Genomic DNA, 18,840 nt, shown 5'->3' on the forward strand with positions numbered 1-18,840 from the left:
AAAACTTTTCTGCGTTTCCCATAACAACAAACAATCGGTGTGACCCTCGATCGATTTTCGACTTTGACAGTTCAGCCCAACGAGTGAAAGTCGTTCACAAATTGGGCTAAGAGCTTAGTGCAACGAGTGAAATTCGACTGTATTAAGAACAACCCGAACCCGGAGATTTGTACCGACAACTTCAGTGTCGATACAAATCAACTTATGAAGACAACTTCAGTGTCCTAGAATAGGTGTCATTAACAAAAGTTATTTCTACAGAAAACATATTATTGTAAGTTTTATGTGCACCCATTTGACAGCTACGCGATTCCACTTGTTTACGTTCCGCAGCAGACCTGGAAGCAGAGATGCCAACCTTCCTGATTTTTCAGGATTCCCCAGACATTTAAGCACGTTCCCTAAAATTCTGACAAACACTCAATTTTGCCTGATTTTTCTGGAATGAACCTGATTTTTGCTGATTTTTGTACTTTTTACTTTTTCAGAATTAAAATTATCCGTAAAATATACAGGTTGCGGCAGCATAACTTCCTTTTTTCAAAACTCAATAAAAACTATTGTATGCATCGCAAAATATTTATTATTTTTTTTTAATATAGGTACAAGTCTAATGTTTTTATTTACATTGTTTTGAAGATCAAATCTGTTAGGTGACGTCCTCCATTCTCCATACATTGCGTAAACCGATTTCTGTCGTTTGTCATGACTCTTGTTAGCATAGCAGGTGTTATGTTGGCATCAACTAACTGCTCCGCTATGGCATCAACTAACTGAGTGGCACGCATTTAAAAAAAAAGGAAGTTATGCTGCCGCACCTTGTACTAGTTTTCTTGGCAAAGTTTTCATAGTTGGGAATTGAGAACTGTCATAATAGCTCTCCGATCCACACATGTATAAAACTGTTTCTGGTGCGATTTGTAATGAATTCTGTGTTATGAGCTACTACCAACCAACCTGTCATCTTACAAGTATGGCTCACAACAGTTTTCGACGAGGAAACAAACATGTTCTACAAACATTCAAAGCTGTGGATATAAAATTGTATTATAATGCTTTGATTGAAAATTATGCTTTTTTTTTCCAAAAATCGACATTGACTTTCCAAACAACCCAATTTGAGCTATCCTGATTTCTTCTGATTTTTATTTTCATTCTTCCTGATTTTTGAAAATTATAGTTGGTATCCTTGCCTTGCGAAAAGTCATTTTTAAATTGCATTCGCAAAAGCTCCAATCGTGTGACAATTTCCAAATTGTCCAACAGTTCGAAGTGAGTCGGCGCTTTGTCTACTGTACCTTGAAAAAGTAATGTAAATGTTAATGTGCGACCCAACAAAGGTTATAAAACAATTTGAGCGTGATTAAACGTTGGATGGGAGTGAATTAGAGGGAGTTCGGCAACATCTGGTCGTAAGCTGAACAAAGCATAGAAAATATCTCAAAGTTCAATGTACAGGGTCCTCAGAGAGTTTTTTCCGCCCGCCCGTATAGGTTGCTTGCCAAACGTTGGACTTTTTTGGGAAATTGGAACTCATTTTTACTATGCAGTCTTCCGGGGGCACTTTGAAATTAAATTAAAACCCTCTTGACATAATTTGTTCCTGTAATTTAATTCTAATTAATAAGCTCTCGTATACAAATTGTTAATAGAACTATCATCATTAATCAATTTGGTTAGACGGAATTCCACATGTGCACATTTAACACTAGATGAAGGCTGCGATATGCCTCTAAAACAACTTTCCTTATTGACCCGCGAACTTCCATTATGGCAAGTGCAATCGTTTGGGATAATCATTGCCGGTACATCGTGTGTCACGTTAACCGCTAGCAAAGGTCACATGAAGTGAACTGTATACAGTTGCTCTCTGGGAACTGGTTTCGGTATCAGAGGAAACAAAAAATAAACGATCCCTACGCAATGCCGGCAATGGTTCCCCGCTATGGTTGGAAGCCCTACAAGCCTTCGGGTGTCCAATCAACCACAATATGTGTCTTTGCTCTAGTCTTGCTGAACAGGAGTTTGACCGAAGCCTGGAGCCAAGGAAGACGACTGCGAAAAATGCATACAATTTAACTGTCCACAAATACATAAATTGCTCAGTTTTTTTTTATATCATGAGAACTATTCAATTATAGTTTCAAAAATTCGAATAAAATAACTGAATTGCACAAAAAATACTCTTCTATTACTTCCGTTCAATAAAATCGATAGATAGTTGTTAGTGCCAAAATGTATTGGATAAATTTCTTCAAAAATGTTTATTTGCGCAACTTATATTTGAAGGTGTTATAAGTTCTCGAATAGTCAGTAGGTTGTCAAACCCACAATTGATTCACGAATCATTACACCATTTAGTTTGCTAGAAATTATGTAATTCCAGCGAATACACCAATGCAAGAAAAATGTGCGGTAATTATTTGAATAATATTTTGATCAATCTATAAATGGCATAAAATTTTTCGTAGCGTTTTATTTTATTTATAATTCCGGTATTTGTTTGTTACCTTTTTACATCTTTCGCTTTTGCGGGAATCTTTTGAAAACAATAAACAAATTCCACCAATAAATTCTGTGCAAGAGTAATTTGGTACATTAACGAAAAAAATATTAAATTTTTTATGCATCGAATTCATAAAAGTGCCTTTCGATTTTGCGATGCGATCATTATTTATTGGACTGTTAATCATCAAAGACGAAGGGGACATTTTCCATTCAAACAAAAATATATCTGTATTGGAAGGTCCTACAGGAGCGTTATAAGAATCGATGAAGGCTGGTTGATAAGGCTAAGGTAAATGATTTTGGTTTGTCCAGTCGAAAATATGATCATGGTTTGTCCACTTTTTTGAATGCTCTAATTCAGCGCACCTGTGTCAAATCAGATATTCGAAAGTTTCAAAACAAATAAGGTAAGTGATTTTGGTTTGTCCAGTCGAAAATATGATCATGATTTGTCCACTTTTTTGAATGCTCTGATTCAGCACACATTTGTCAAATCAGGTATTCGAATGTTTCGAAACATATAAATAAATTTCTCTTTTTCATGATTTGCAGTAGTTTTATAGTATATTTTTACGGAATCACATGTTTTAAAGGATTATAAAATACGCCATCTATTAATGCGCCCGTCATTCGAGCTAACTTTTATTCGATCACCAGACGATTATTTCGCACCTATTCAGACCTTTTCTGGATTATAACACTTACAAATACTGTAAACATGAGGTGAACACTATTAAAATGCCCAAGAAAAGGCAATATTATGAAGAATGCCTAAATAATTAATGGATCAATATGATGACAGTAAACTCAAGCAATGAGAAATGCAACATATACTTGAAAATTCGAATTTCTTAATTTTAAAATGGTGATTTCTAAAACTGGACAAACCATGATCAAAATTTCTCTTTGGAGAAAATTGTTAAAAAACTTAAAATTTTTAGTAATTTCAACAACAGGGTTTTCCAACTTTAAATTCCGAAAGTAAATTGAAATAAAACACACTTAGAACGCATTAACTTGAAATAAAACACACCCGACGCATTCCATGGTCACCACGCTCTAATTTTTGTACCAGTTGGACTTTATATGGATGTAGGTGCAAGTCCAAATGCAAAATTCTCCACAATGATGTGTTTGACAAGCCCAATTGCAGAGCACGCCGTGGAATCGAAACATTCGGGTCATCCTCCACATTGGCAGCAACAGCAGCAATATTTTCGGCCGAACGCACATTACGATGATGCACAGGTTTCACAATATCCGCTACGGATCCAGTTTGTTCGAATTTACGCACTACATGAGCGATTGTGTGCTCTGTAGGCCGTCCATGACGACCAAAATCCTTCCGTAACGCTCGAAAAACATTTGCCGGTTTTTCATCATTTTTATAGTATAATTTAACAACATTAACACGTTGTGCGATGCTAAAACGATCCATATTGTAAAATGGCAGACATTCAACTAACGATATGACGCTTTGGTTGACAGCTATGTCAAACGGTTGTCAGCGCAGTGCTGTATACTTTCGGAAGCCCGAAATGGAAAGCACTATACATACATCCTAGAAAAAATTAAACAGTATAATTATCGTTTATATTACATCATATACCCCATATACATGTATATGGTCTTCAATTTCATATGCGTATGCCAGTTACACACATCATACAAGTAATGTGTCTTGGATGTATGTATATCTCCTCCAATTTTCAGATTTTTGACGTAGGTCTACGTCTTACATTGAGGGTGCCAAATCAGAAAACAGGTCACGTTTTTATGAAATAAAGTTAACGTTAATAACTATTTTTGCATCTGTTAGACACGTGTTTGGTGCTTGTTGAATGGCGATGCACTTCTTCTTCTTTTAAATTATAGAAACTTGAAACTCAGAGAGTTCATTCGTCTTTGTTGGCGATGCACGGAAGATGCCTCTCGTTAATATTCAGTGCAATGCGTGCATTGATATAACATAAAGAAACAAATTGCGACATATGACCAATTAGTGCATTCTTCTCGCAAAGCCAAAAAATAAGATTGTAGCTTCTCGAAATGATTCTACAAAACTACGCAAGCCATAAAACCTTTTCAAGGTCGTCCCGGAACTTTTTACTAAAGAGTTATTTATGAAATTTCGACGTATTCGCAAATAATATACGAAATGATATACCATCAAATTTCAAAAGAAAAAAAATTGCTACGTTCTAAGCGGGTGTGTCTTGGATACAACCCCTCGATTTTTTAAAAGATTTAATGTTTGCTGGGCAGGCCCGAAGGCAGTTTTAAATTGTTAAAATATGAATGAAATTTTTTACTTCGTGTTATTTGTTTACTTGATACATGTAGTACTGAACTCTAATTAACCATTTCTATATAAATTTTGCGTACTAGATGCATGTATAAGTCGTATATTCATCCATCCAATCATCGTGAATACTGTTGCAAGTGGAAAATAAATGTGTGATCGTTGCTTATGCCGAGGAACCACTCAGTGTCGCTTTGGAAGCGATTTTGGCCTGTAATTGAACATTGGCGATGTGAGTGGTACAGTGTCAGCGTCTGGTGGCAACTTTAATGTGGCGCCAGACGCTTTAAAATGTCCAATTAAACGTGTCACATTACAGGTCTGTCCAATTGTCTAAACGTCGCATTAAATGTAACTTACTGTATATATAAACAATATTAATTCCCAGCTGTTTTGAGGCATCTTCCACAAATTGACAATATCATTCAGTTGTCAAGTGCAAGTGCAAGTCGGTGCAATTTTTAGAGTGTAAAAAAAGTTCACTGTTTACATAAAAGCAATCTCGAATTGGTCCCACTTTTTTGCTTGAAGTTACTATCCCCTGCCTAAATGTAAGACGATCCGTCGATGCCGTTAACGGGAATCAGCTTCAGGTCCAAGTTTGACATATAATTGGTCTCAAATCGACTCGTATATTGACAGATATTCTCTCAGACTAAAGGCCCATTTATACGTTGCTAGTAGCTGACTTGACAATGAGCAGCTACTGACCCGGTGGACTCGCTTGACAATTGGTTGACTCGCCTTGTCCGTTCACACAGTGTGAGCTGCTGGCGAGAAACTAGATACTACGGCACGGGTTTACCAGGGATGCCAGGCGACTTTTCAAATGTCCATCAAATAGTCAGAAACAGCAATCAGGTCCGAATTTGTCAAATGATTGGTCCAAAATCGACTTCTTTATTGGCAGTTTTCATCTTAGGTTTTCAGTTGAATGTATCATCACACAATTTTATAGCAAAACAAACGCTGATCGTGTTTAAAAATACATACTTTGTGCTGAATTTCTTTGAACTGAAGGTACTATCCGAAAAAGCAGAAAGAGAAAAGGATTCGGGCCAGGAATTAGATGCAAAGAAAAGGAGCAACAAATACAATATTGAAGGAACTCTACGATGAGGATCCCCGAGATTACAGAGCAGTGTTGATAATAACACCTGAACAAGTGAAAAAACTGTTGGATTTAATTGCTCCACGAATACAACGCCAAGATACAGTCATGAGGGATGCTGTACCTGCAAGAGTTAAATTAGAAATGACATTGATGTGCCTTTGTTTTGGAATATCGTTGGGATTGTTGTCGATATTTTTTAGAATCTCGAAAACATCCATAGCTCAGATAATTCCGAAAGGATGTGATGTTATAAATGGTAGTCTAAAAGATTTTTTTTTTTAATTTTATTTATTTTGTGAAATGAAAATGATAGTCGATTTGCAGGTGCAATAAATACGCTTCAAAAATTTTAATAATGAATGAAAATGTACTTTTTTAAATCGAATATGTATTCTGTTTCTTAGAACAATACTTTTTTTTGTAAGTTGTGATCTGATAATGATTCTATATTAGAGATTCTCAAGAAAACTATCTCAAAAAGAAAGCGTGCCCCGCCAGCGTGCAAAACGAAATAACAATTATTTCGTTTAGAAACTATGAGGGTTTTATTTGTTTTTCCAATAATTTTCAAGTCTATAAATATCTTCACATATTTTCAAATATCTTAAAAATAGAGACATTTCATTACATTTGGCATCACTGATTCGAACGCTAAATTCTGTTTTTGACGTTGTGAAGCATGCAAGTGCGAGTAAATTCAAAAAACTTTGAAGTAGCTCGCACGCCGGATCACACATGACAATAACTGGCATGATGTGTTCACACGGTGTGAGTAGCTGCACTGCAGTAACTGACTAGACCGACTCGTATGCTTACTCGCACCGTCTGAACCCGGCTTAAGACCATAACGAATCGTTTGGTCAAACGTTGGTTTAGGTTTTGGCATTCTTCGATCTTTTGAATTTGTACCTCTTTTTATGTAATCTGATGATAAAATTAAGTAGCATGATTATGACATCAAAATTTACCATTAATGGATTATTATTATTATTTAATATATTGAATTATAACGCGCAATAGTGTATATCGCTCTGGATATGCAAATGAGGCAGGTAAAACGCCGGCTAGTTGAGCACCCGTACGACTGTCGAATACACATCGTGCGCAGAGAGCACAACAGAGTGGCTTTAATCGTCAATCGTGACGTTTCTGCGGAACACATGAAGGGGCTCGTCCTGGTCGCGGGGTACCTCAGGTAGTGTGGTCAAACTGGATATCGCCTCTGCCCGCGGCAGGAGTGAGCGAACGGTGCTTTGGATGAAGTATGCCATCGGAAAAACCAACACACCGCCGATGTGTGTTATTGATTTGGAGCTCGTTGATGTTCAGTGTTTATATGATTTGGTCACTTGTTATGCTACTTGCGTCCACAATGATGACTCAATCGTTATACACAAAAAAAAACTGAATTACAGTCATATATCTAATGCGAGCTCTGAAATCAGCCCACTTGATTGGGAACTCACGAGATCGAGATATCCATCCAGAACTCTTAGAGGTGGTGAGATCGATTGCTACCCGAATGGGCAGTCCGTGAGAACACATGTTAAGTAGTATTTCAGCGCCCTTCCAGCCGCCGTTTCGCCCCCATGCTGCGTCCTGCAGTGGTCGATCCGACGGGTTCTGGAATAAAATCATTGCCCCGTTCTCGGTTGCCAATTAGTGTCAGCTCAGTGCTCGATCGAGATCGATATCGCAAGGCAAACCGGACTCTTTCTCTCCCTTCAGCTTCGTTCATATCAAACTTGACGGTATACTGCTTGCGTCGTTTGGTTTGATGTCGGTTGTATATCGGGTGTTTTGAAATCGGTCGGAGAATACAGAATAGAATTGCTCCTTTGTTAGGCGCGTGTTGTCTCCACTCTTCCGCTTCGTTCGCACGCTATTTAAAATAAACTTGTTAATAACACAACAAAGCTCTCCGGGCAGGATCACGGGGCGTTGTTTATCATTTCGATCATCAGTTCGGGCTGTAATAGCAGCTCGCCGGTTCGCGGTTTCCTTTCTGTAAAGTTGGACCACCGCACGCGTTTGCGGATGGAGAAATAAGGAAGTAGACTTGTGGTGCTAGTTTGTTTCCGGAGAAAAGGTGTGGTGTTGTTTGGGATCGTTAAAAATAGTGCCGGGTTTTCGTAATAGAATTGTGTCATCGACGAACTGTTTTTGATTGTTGTGTTGTGTGAAGGGACACTTTTGGACCAAAGGACTAACGTGTTGAACGGTATTAGACAACGAAGACAACGAAGTATGTATTGAATGTATAGTAGCTGAAAATAGATGGAATAATACGAGTGATGATCTTCATACGAGTGTTGTTTATTTTTGCTGGAAAATCTGTCTGAATTTTATGGATAATTTTTGAAAACACGTGATGGTGAGGGCAAGTACTTCTGCGAAGCAAGTTATCTTTGTCAACATTTTATTAAAAAAGTGTATAAAAACAAAAATATAACATAAGTAAAACAACGGTTTCAATATGATATACAGTCTGGAAATTGGTTAGTCTTTATGGCAAAAGAGAATGATTTGATTGTATGGGATAATTTTAGTCGAATTTTAGCAATTAATTCGGGGATTATTCTCATTGAACATTCCAAAAATTCAACGAACGAACAAAACATTTTTTGGTGCTTCAATAAATAATGTTTCGTCGTTTGCTGATAGTTCATGTGTAACGAAAAATCCGTCTGTGTTATATGCCTGAAATTAAGTGTATGCCATTTTCATATGTGAACTCTTCTGTCGAACCGGCCGACTTATGTTTTTTTTAAATAAGTGATTCATTTTCATAGGAATTGAATTGAGAATATTTATTTCTTGAGACGACAATTCCATTCTCATTTTACATCTGATGAGTGACGAGTGATGTAGAACTTAATGCGATATAAACTGAATATTTCTAGCCCTTGTGTGATACCCCTAAAATTTTAACAGCTGTCATCATGAATATTTCACAGTCCCTCAGTTTGATGTCAGCTCCATGCAGAACGGAACCAACAAAAATATACATCCAGGTTTTTACGCGGGAAATATGTACCTCGTAAAAAAAACGAAAATTCGTGTAAAAAACGCGTTAATCGAACCAAGTTAACCAGGGTGCAGTCCAATAGTGGTTTAATCTGACCTCCCAGATACTGGAACTAGGGAATTATCGTCCTTACTTCAAATGATGTAGTTGGTACCTATCATTGGTTATCTGTGTTTTGTTGGCCCAGACATGTGCTGACTCAGTGCTTGCAGCCGAGCTTCCTTTGCAGGGATCCCAGCTGCGACCAAGTTCTTCAGCTTGCTTCTCTGACCCTTGGTGAGATTTTTCTTCCACGAAGAATGGAACTCGGCTGGATCTACCAATTTAGATTCAGTTCTTGTAGTGACGTTACATTCGTCACTTTCAACCTCTAGCGACTCACAGCGAGCCGCAGTGTTGAGAATGGAAGAGGAGCAGGACTGGACATCCGCAGGTGCGTCGCTCAGTACTTCATCCTCTTCTACACTCATAGAGTCGATCTTTATGGTTTTTTTCCGACAGAGAGAGGCTGCCGGAACCCGAAAATTGTTTATTATTGTTATTTGGATTATTCATTGAAGTCCCACGAATCTCGCGGCAGAGAAGGTCCGCTGCATCAGTGACCGGCTTAACGCAGTAAGGGCAGCAGACGATAATGTGGAGGGTGCCCTGGTGCTCCACAGGCTCCGTTAACGGCAGGGCTTAGACCCCCACCTACCATTCATCTCACTGCACGGGTCGCGTCACACCTTGGCTTAGGGGTTTATCCATTACTTTCTTCCCATAATAACCATGGATAACAGCTATTAAAACCATCCACCTTTTAGAAGCTTTGGACTCACTGCTCTAGTTCTCAATAATTTCAGGTTTTTATTCGGACATGCTAGCTTTTCATAATCAGAATCTTTTTGACACCCACCATATAGTCCGGCACCAAGCGATTATCACATTTTCCTCGTATTCCAAAATTTTCTGAGTGATAAGAAACTGAGAATGATTGTGAAAATTAATTACTAAAGTTTTTGGCCAATAAGGACCAAGACTCCTATGATAAAGGCTTTATGAAACTACCATTAACATGGCAAAAAAAAAGTCGGGGGTCTCCGTAGCCACATTGGTTGCGCGTTCGCTTAGTAAGCGATCGATCGTGAGTTCAAAACTCAGGACCCTCATTGACCATCTTTGTGTTGTTACAGAATAGCTACGTCCACGCAACAATCATCAGCGATGGAGATCGATCCACGGTCGAAATAAGATCGATTCATCCATACAACTGCTCTGCTCTGCAAGACACATCGGGCTGCTGTTCTATAAATAACTCAACAATGATCATTCAACTGTCTCCGCTGTCCGGTGGTCCAACTGGATAAAGGAAGAACAGAAAGAATACTCTTACGCTTAAATGGCTACTGTGTGAATGTACCATATGTAATGGTATAGAAGGAATACTGGCGAATGGCAACTGTGTAATGTGCTAATTATAGATATATGATAACCATGTGACATGTACACGATGAAAATTCGGCTCTGTTACAGCTAAAATGCTAGTGAGCCTTAAATAAATAAATGGGATAAAAAAAATGGCAACAAAAAAAAAATAACAACAAACTGGTACTATTTAACCCAAGTTGGACAATTCGAAACATCTTAAATAAGGTTTTGAATTTCACGTAAAAATACTGGATTTCTTTATTCCCAACCCCCAATATATCAGCCATTCCATGCCAAAGCGAGTGGTACTCAGATTTTCGTGAAAAGTGGTAATTTTGTTCTTTATCGCAAAACATTAGACCCGTATTTTTTTTATTAGGGTGCCCATTTCTATTTTAGGTCCGAAAAATCTTTTTTTTTACTTTTTCACAAAAATGACTTTTTTTAAAACTCATAACTTTTGAACCACTGAACCGATTTAGATGATCGACATATCAAATTGAAATCAATGAGCTAGCCTTTTATTAAAAAATATTGAACCTGCAGGAAAAATGCAGAGATTTTTTTTTTGTAATTATTGATTGTAGGTTTTTTTTATTATTTTCATGGCTTTGGACTAGAGGGCGCTATATTTGTTTATATTTTTTACTGAAAGCTGAGGATTTTTTACATAACGTATCTCGATATCCGAGATGCTTTTTTACGTTTTTGAGTTATATTTTTCAAACTTAACCGATGGTTCGAAAAAACAATTTTCCCTCCTTTTTTCAACTACAAACATTCATAACTTTTGAACTACTGGACAGATTCAGAAGATCAACATATCAAATTGAAGCTTATGGGTTAGTTTTCTTTGAACAAATATTACTTTTGTGAAAAATTTTGATGTTCTTTTCTGTAATTATTGGTTGAAATAGTTTTTCATAGTTTGCGCGGTTAAAGATAGGGGGCGCTATATTTTTTATATTTTTTTCTGTGGAAAGCTGAGGTTTTTTATATTATGTATTTTAAACCAGAGAGTTATAATTTTTTTGTTTTAAAGTTATTATTTTTCAAATTTAAAATGTTTGAAGTCTTCGTTCCATATTCCTATGTGACTAGACTAGACCTATGCGACTAGAACCCAAGCTTCCCGCAAGTGATATTTTTTCAAGGAAGGTTAGCTCATTGGCTTCAATTTATTATGTAGATCTTCTAAATCGGTTCAGTAGTTCAAATGTTATGATTTTTTGCCAAAAAGTTATTTTTCATTAAAAGGGGGAAAAATATTCTCGAACCACCGGTTAACTTCGAAAAATCATATATCAAAAACGAAAAAAATAGTATCTCTGATATTGAGATATGTTATGTAAAAAATCCTCAGCTTTCAAGAAAAAATATAAAAAATATAGCGCCCGCTAGTCCATAGCCAAGAGAACAATAAATAAACGACTACAATCAATAACTACGATAATGAAATCCATTTTTTTTCTACAAGTTCAATATGGGCTAGCTCATTGACTTCAATCTGATATGTCGATCATCTATATCGGTTCAGTGGTTTAAAAGTTATGAATTTTTGATAAAAGTATAAAGAACTATATAAAGTATATAGAAAACGGTATGTTATTTAAGCATTGCACATAATTATTGAGGCACTTTTGCTTGACTCATACCGGGGGGTAAGACGACCCCTATTGTAAAAAATATGATTTGCCATAAACGATATTATTTGAACGTACTTAATTGACGAATAGATTGAGAATGTTATATTTGGGAATCCCATTAAGGCGCAATCATGCTAAATTTTATTTTTTTAGATGCCACATATAATAATTTTTGGTTATGATGATTCCACAAGGGTTGCTCATTAAGCACGTTATAAGTAATTCAGGGAAGTATCTTCTCTCATTTTTGTCACGCTTGATTCATATAACAACGGCCTCGATCTGTAGTACATTTTTGCTAGAAATATTAATCGTCTGAACGACTAGAATCAAGAGGAATATCATGTGGCCGTCTTACCCCTAGTGATGGCCAACCGTATCCGGCACGATTTTAGTAGCACCATTTTCATACCTTGATTTTTCATATAACAATTATGAGCTCGAGGAACTTTCTGAAAATCAACGTGATTGTGGAAAATATCCTAAAGTACGGTGCAGACATGAAGAAATGCTTCAGTTTTGTATACATTGTGTTTGATTGTAGTCTATGCTTAGGGTGGTCGTTTTACCCCATTGTCCCCTATTCCACCAATGTTGATATAATGTTTCAATACATTCAATACTTTCAACAGATTAAATCGAGGTTTGAATAGATTCTTCATTCAATGCGGCTTCCAACGACTCACTCAAACAATTTCTTTGTAGGCTTCTTTCAATTTGAAAGACTATTCTTTTTCTAATAAGCTAATTCCCCAGGCCCTTACTGCTTGTTTTGAGCTCCTATTCACTTGTTAAGTAATTCGCCTTTGTTTTACGGACTTGTCTCAACACAAGGCCATCGCTAATGATCAGAAGCATAGATTAAATATAATGTCATAATCATATATGATTCATACGGTAAATCCCAAGTCCCATCAAATCCAAAAAACGGAACCAGCATGATTATGCAAAAAAGGCGAACCCTTTTGTCGTCTTTGTTTTCGTTTTGATTTTTTTTTTCGAGACAACAAGAACAAACCTCAAAGATAACAAACAATTCTTCCGCATCGCTTGTTTTGAATGTTCTTGTTCTGTTCATATGTTCTGATCCTCAAACATGACCGTCCGGATATTGTTTGCTCAAACGATCCCATCCGCACATAAATCAAGTAATAAAGGTTGTGGCAAATGAATCGGACAAAATCCCATCGCCGGATGGAAAAAAAACAAGAGCAACATCGTAACGCCACACTTCCTTAAATCGCGGCAGCTTCCTTTCGCGTGATAAATAGCTCACCCAATGCAAATCATCACTCGTATTTCCTGCTCGAATCTGCCCATCCAGATTGAGCACATCCACAAGCACACGTAGTAACAGAGGAGAAAAAAACACTCTAACTAAAACATAGAATTTATTTATCTCGTTAGTAGCAGGAATTCCATCTCGCTGGCAAAACTCGAAGGCTGCCATGAGTGAGTGACCGCATCGACGCGCATTAGACCCAAATGACTCGCACGAACGGCCTTGATCTTGAGAAAGTAAATCGGCCAACGTAGGGGGCTACCCCGTTGCGCCTGCAGCGACCACCGCGGCTGCACCAATCCAATCCTGTCCCCCGTCCCTCCCGACATCGAATCCCGTTTTCGATCTCTCGTGCACAACAATTTCGCGCACTTTGGAGCGCGCGCGCTCGGGGCAACGCTTCAATTCGCGAGAATCAGGCTTAAGCCGACGGCTGAAGACATTTTGAAAGTATCGAAACGCACGTGCTCTGGTGCGCCACTTTTGCGCGAAACAGACGAAGATACTTTTGAGCGTAAGTGGAGAGCGTGATTCGTGTTTCCCTTCCCAACATACAAACGACGCGCGAGAACAGAGAGTACTGTTCGCAGGATTGTGTTTTGGTTTTGTTTCGGTGAGTTCAGTTCAACGTAAAAGTTGAAACGGATAAGATATTCGCGGATTTTGACCGGCTGTCAAGCGTTACGCGCGAACAAGTTGTTATTTGTTTTCTTCTGGTTTAATTGGTAGAACAAAATTTGGTTCAGATTAGGAAAAAGTGCAGTTATGAGTAGCGGTCCATCCGTAATGGATCTGCTGACTGGTGGCCACTTTGGAGACGCCGAAAAGATAGGTGAAGTGTCGCGTATGATCTCCGAAGAAGCACCCTGTTCGTACCGGAGAAACTGCCGCAAGGACTCTTCGGACCAAAGTGACACCATAGTTGGTCAGCTGTTGTGCGATGCAGATGATTTACCCGCCGATGGAGACGATGAAGTTGACCTGAGTAAATTCGAGAACGATAAACAGACACGCGAGTATTTTCGCAAGAAAATTGCAATTTTCGAGGCCTCGTTGAAAACACCACCAACCGCCAACCGTCGGCTTGCGGCTCGCAAGATCGAGATGGAGGGTGGATACGGAGAAGATTTGGATGTGGACAACGAGCGTATTCCACCGAAGCAGCTGCTGATGTACTTAGTCAGGTAATTAGGGTTTTGATGCTTCTCTCACTGTGCAATTTGCTCTCTGCGCACCTAATTGACCTACACTTGTTGCGCTCGGAATATTGTGTGTTAGTGGTGTGACTTACATAAACTCAGTGTAGGGCACTAAACAGGGTTTGATGATTGGACACCTTTGCAACGATTAATCGTGTGAATCGGGTAGCTAACGTGGCTTGAGAAATTGGAGAACTGCGTGGTATTTTTTTCTAACACACATTTCACAATCCTGCATTTGTTTGTTTTGAAACACATTTAGAAATACGCAGTTCGTACCAACAAAATTTTCTAAAAGAACGACCATATTAACAGTATATGTCGAAAGACACCCTGTACGCTATTTGTACCACGATTTTGTGTGTACATATTCCGACCAAGCGGCTTTCGACAGCTTTGTGTTTTAATGAAGAAAAAAAAACTGTGGAAATAATTATTTAGAAAATTTTACTCAAAACAATTTCAAGTTTAATTCCTAAATGTTGCATTCGGTAGACAACCTCAATAGCTACAATATTCTATAAAAAACATTCCATTTCCTCTTTGTAAATATAACAAGTGATATTTTGAGTCAGTTGTAAAGTTCCACGTAATAATGACCAATATCACCAATGCTACTCAAATCAACTAAGATTTCTGAACGATCATTTCATTGGAATCCCATTTGGTTGCAATTTTTGTCCTCAACTTATCTTTTAACACTGGGTCCAGAGAATCCAACACAAATTTATCTGAAAAACCAACCCAACAAAACAACTTTAGTGGTAATCCGGCTAATTACCGTTTCATTTACGCCATAGACACTTACAATGGGTTATTGGCACCATTTTCTAAGTATACCAACGTGTAAAATTTTGTAGGAAATGATGATTCCGAGCAAAAACGAGTACGAACATACAAATTCATCTAATTTTCCTCAAGGTACTGCTTATTAAGGATTATAATTGAAGCTTAGATAATTTTTAAATGGGACAAGTTTAAATATGTCTATTTTGTTCGTAACTCAATGAATCAGAACTTTTATTGATTAGAATATAGGTTTCATGTACTATCAGGAAAAAAATATTGAACAAATTATTTATAATTATTTCGGAGAAATTGCCTAACTCTCCCGTTAATGTCGTAGCTGGTTCCCGTTTCCATAAATTTTTCATCATACCAATGTTTTCTTTTCATCTTAAACTTCCGCCGAAAACATTTCTATTGGATGAAACTGAAGACGGTTGAAGGTATTCCGTATTTTTCTTAAGAGTCTTATATCATTTTTTATGAAACCTTTCCCGTGCTCGAAACCATGATAACTGTCACCACAAACGCAGATACTACTTTGAACGATCTCAACACGATATAGCTGTGCATCTTACAATAATCTGGATCTCACGGAAATGAAGTCTCAAAATACATGCAATCCCTTGAATATCATCCTTTGGTCGATGCTGTAGTGACAATTGTGTGCAGCAATTGAAAATTGAATTTGAATGGATTTAAATTTTCATGAAATATGTCGATACCAGTGAGCTTTTAAGGTATAACATTATTAATTATTATTATTAATATCAGTTAAATATTATTATCAGAGAAAAACATTAAACACTCGACAAAAAAAAATTATCCATGAAAAAAATTAACGACGTTGATTTTCATACCGTCAAGTGGAGAGTGTTAGTTCACGATTGAATCACAAGCTGACATTGTTGATTTTATGAGTTTTCACAGGCGAATAATGGTGGAACAAATATACAATCGCATGTGGGCACAGTTTGACTCATCGACGTGAAAGACCACAGCGATAGATGTACAGTAGGGTGCCAATGAAAATGGTCATCTCGAATTTCAAAAAGTTACCATATAAAAAATGTTCACCACCTCGAAAAAACACCCTATGCAAAATATCAACTCAATCGGACTAAAGGAAGAGTGGCGCAAAGTCGAAGTTTGAGTTTTTTGAGAATCCCCAAATCACTCAAGGGGGGAGTAAAGGAAATGGGGGTGTTCGAAAAAAAAGTTTGATGCCAAATGTCTTAAAATTGCATGAAACTCTGGGACTTTGTTTTTGAGAACACGAGACGGAAAATCTGGTGTTGGGTGCCAATAAAAATAGTTATCTCGATTTTACATTCGGAACTTGCTGTGAAACGTTGATTTGCACGATAATATACCCTATGCAAAATATGAACTCATTCGGACTTCATTTATTATTTCATTTATTTTATATATATATATATATATATATATATATATATATATATATATATATATATATATATATATATATATATATATATATATATATATTCATTTATTTATTTATAAATTAATTGATTTCAATATTTCGATGTAACGTTAGCATTAAAGAAATGGATTTATTTCGATTGACGATAAAAAAAAACTACAAAATATAATTCAATGGGCCAAAGTTTACCTAAATCCTACATTTATTTGGCCTTCTACAAAAATGCATCAACTCCCTTATCAGTTGATTTGCAGCAGCCTTGGTGAAAACTGTGAAACAACTACGTCCGATACTTTGTTCGTACTGCCAGTTTCTCCCCTGAGCGTGAAGAAATTGGACATCGTGGAGCACTCCGTGTCCGCCGAAAATAGACGATCTGGCATTTACAACATCCTCCTTGGCGAATGCTTCGGAAGGAAGCCTGGCTCTGATCGTCCGACAGTGCTGCGCTATCGTTAAGTGCAGCAGAAGCTGAAGAAGGAGCAAGGTTGCCTGATCGTCCCGCGCCTTGGGCCGGAAGGTCTGAGCATTTTTAGAAGGCTTCATAAATGTAACATTTAAGGAAAGTTTGGTCCATTGGATTATTTTTTGTAGTTTTTTTTCATCTCCTTCCGGAATTAGTCAATTTTTGTTTAAATGCATACGTTATACCAGATTAACATTCGAAGTGATGAACAAGTGAATTGAATTAAATAATTCCGTACCTCTACGAAAACAACGCAGTCGTGTCCCGGGATCCCACCCATATACGAGTAAATTTTTTTTTTCTTCTTGCATACTGAAAACTCCGCTTATATTGAAATCATGAAAAGATAAATAAATTAAAGAACTCGCCAGGTTTCATAGGAAAAAGTTAGTAGCATCATCACCGTTTCTATAAATGGTTGACTGCAACTGTATTTATAAGTTACTAGCTGACCCGGCAAACTTCGTCTCGCCCAAAACTTATTTTTCGTTACCACATCCACGTTTTCTTATTAAGCCCACGTTTGTGGGTCCAATCGCAAAACTGTTCATTGATTGATCTTCCAATCTACCTTTATAAATTACCTTTTACGGTAAAATTCCTAGTACTTCTAGCAAAACTCGTCATTATAGAATAAAATTATTTTCAGACACAATTCTCGTTCAAGATTTTTCAACCACTTGCAAATATTATGTTTCTTCGTTACATGGAATAAATATTTGATAAATAAAATATGATAGAATAAAGAAGAGCTCTAAATCAGAGAAAGAAATCGTAGCGTAGTTCGAAAAAAAAATATTTGGATTATATGAATTTTGAGATAAGAAAAATGATTCAAAAAGAGAAAGTCCAATTTTTACATGTTTTAGATATACGAGGTTTTCTTAATTTTTTTTTTAATTATCGAAAAAAATATTTAATTAATCTATATATATATAAATGGAGTGATGTTTGTCTGTCTGATTCTTATAGACTCGGAAACTACTGAACCGATCGACATGATAATTGGTATGTGGAGGTTTTTGGGGCCGGGGAAGGTTTTCGTGATAGTTTAAGACCCCTCCCCCCTTTCTAAAGGGGGAGCTGCCATACAAATGAAACGCAAATTTCTGCATTACTCGGAAATTTATCAAGCAAACGAAACCAAAGTTGGCATTTGAAGGTTTTAGGGCGCAATAAATGTTTCTATGATGGTTCGACGCTCTATTCCTCCCCGCTCTCATTTTCGAAACGTTAAACTTACATCCCGGTATAGAAATGAAAGACGTAGTCATACGTCGAAATTTCGATGCACTCCAAAACAATATTTTATGTAACAAAAAGCGGAATGGATGTTTATAATTTTTTACTTTTGTGAAGCATTAAAAAAAAATGAACTTATATTGAATGGCGATGAAAGAAAAACCACAAAAGACCAAATTTTTGTTAAATCCTACGTTTATTAAGTCTTCTACAAAAAATGCTTCAACGTTCTGCCTGGCGGGCTTATGGTACTTGGCCGAAAAATTAACCATTTTTTGTGGTCTTGTCTATCAGCTCCGTCTTGGTCCGTTTTGGCCAACCGGTCATTGGTACAAAGTTTGTTTTCGGCCGGTCCATATCCTCCAGTCATCTCCCGGCATAATGGGCCGAGGCCAACTCCAGCCTAGCCC

The 18,840-nt window shown here is 37.3% G+C and overlaps 1 protein-coding gene across 6 annotated transcripts in view; it reads left to right on the plus strand.

The window, feature by feature from the left end:
* Positions 1 to 18,840, plus strand: part of LOC129775319 (nocturnin) — a 77,619-nt gene that overhangs the window by 13,281 nt on the left and 45,498 nt on the right. The window contains exons 1-2 of one of the 6 annotated variants that reach the window (XM_055779926.1): positions 7,601 to 8,169; positions 13,397 to 14,474. The exons of 2 other annotated variants lie outside the window; for them this stretch is intronic. In XM_055779926.1, the coding sequence (XP_055635901.1) occupies positions 14,056 to 14,474 (419 nt within the window). In that variant the 5' untranslated portion in view covers positions 7,601 to 8,169; positions 13,397 to 14,055. Of the gene's footprint in view, positions 1 to 7,600; positions 8,170 to 13,396; positions 14,475 to 18,840 lie in introns of those variants that run through there. 3 more of the 6 variants (XM_055779925.1, XM_055779927.1, XM_055779932.1) reach the window with 3 other exon arrangements.

Source organism: Toxorhynchites rutilus, chromosome 3, assembly GCF_029784135.1.
Source record: "Toxorhynchites rutilus septentrionalis strain SRP chromosome 3, ASM2978413v1, whole genome shotgun sequence".
NCBI lineage: Eukaryota > Metazoa > Arthropoda > Insecta > Diptera > Culicidae > Toxorhynchites > Toxorhynchites rutilus.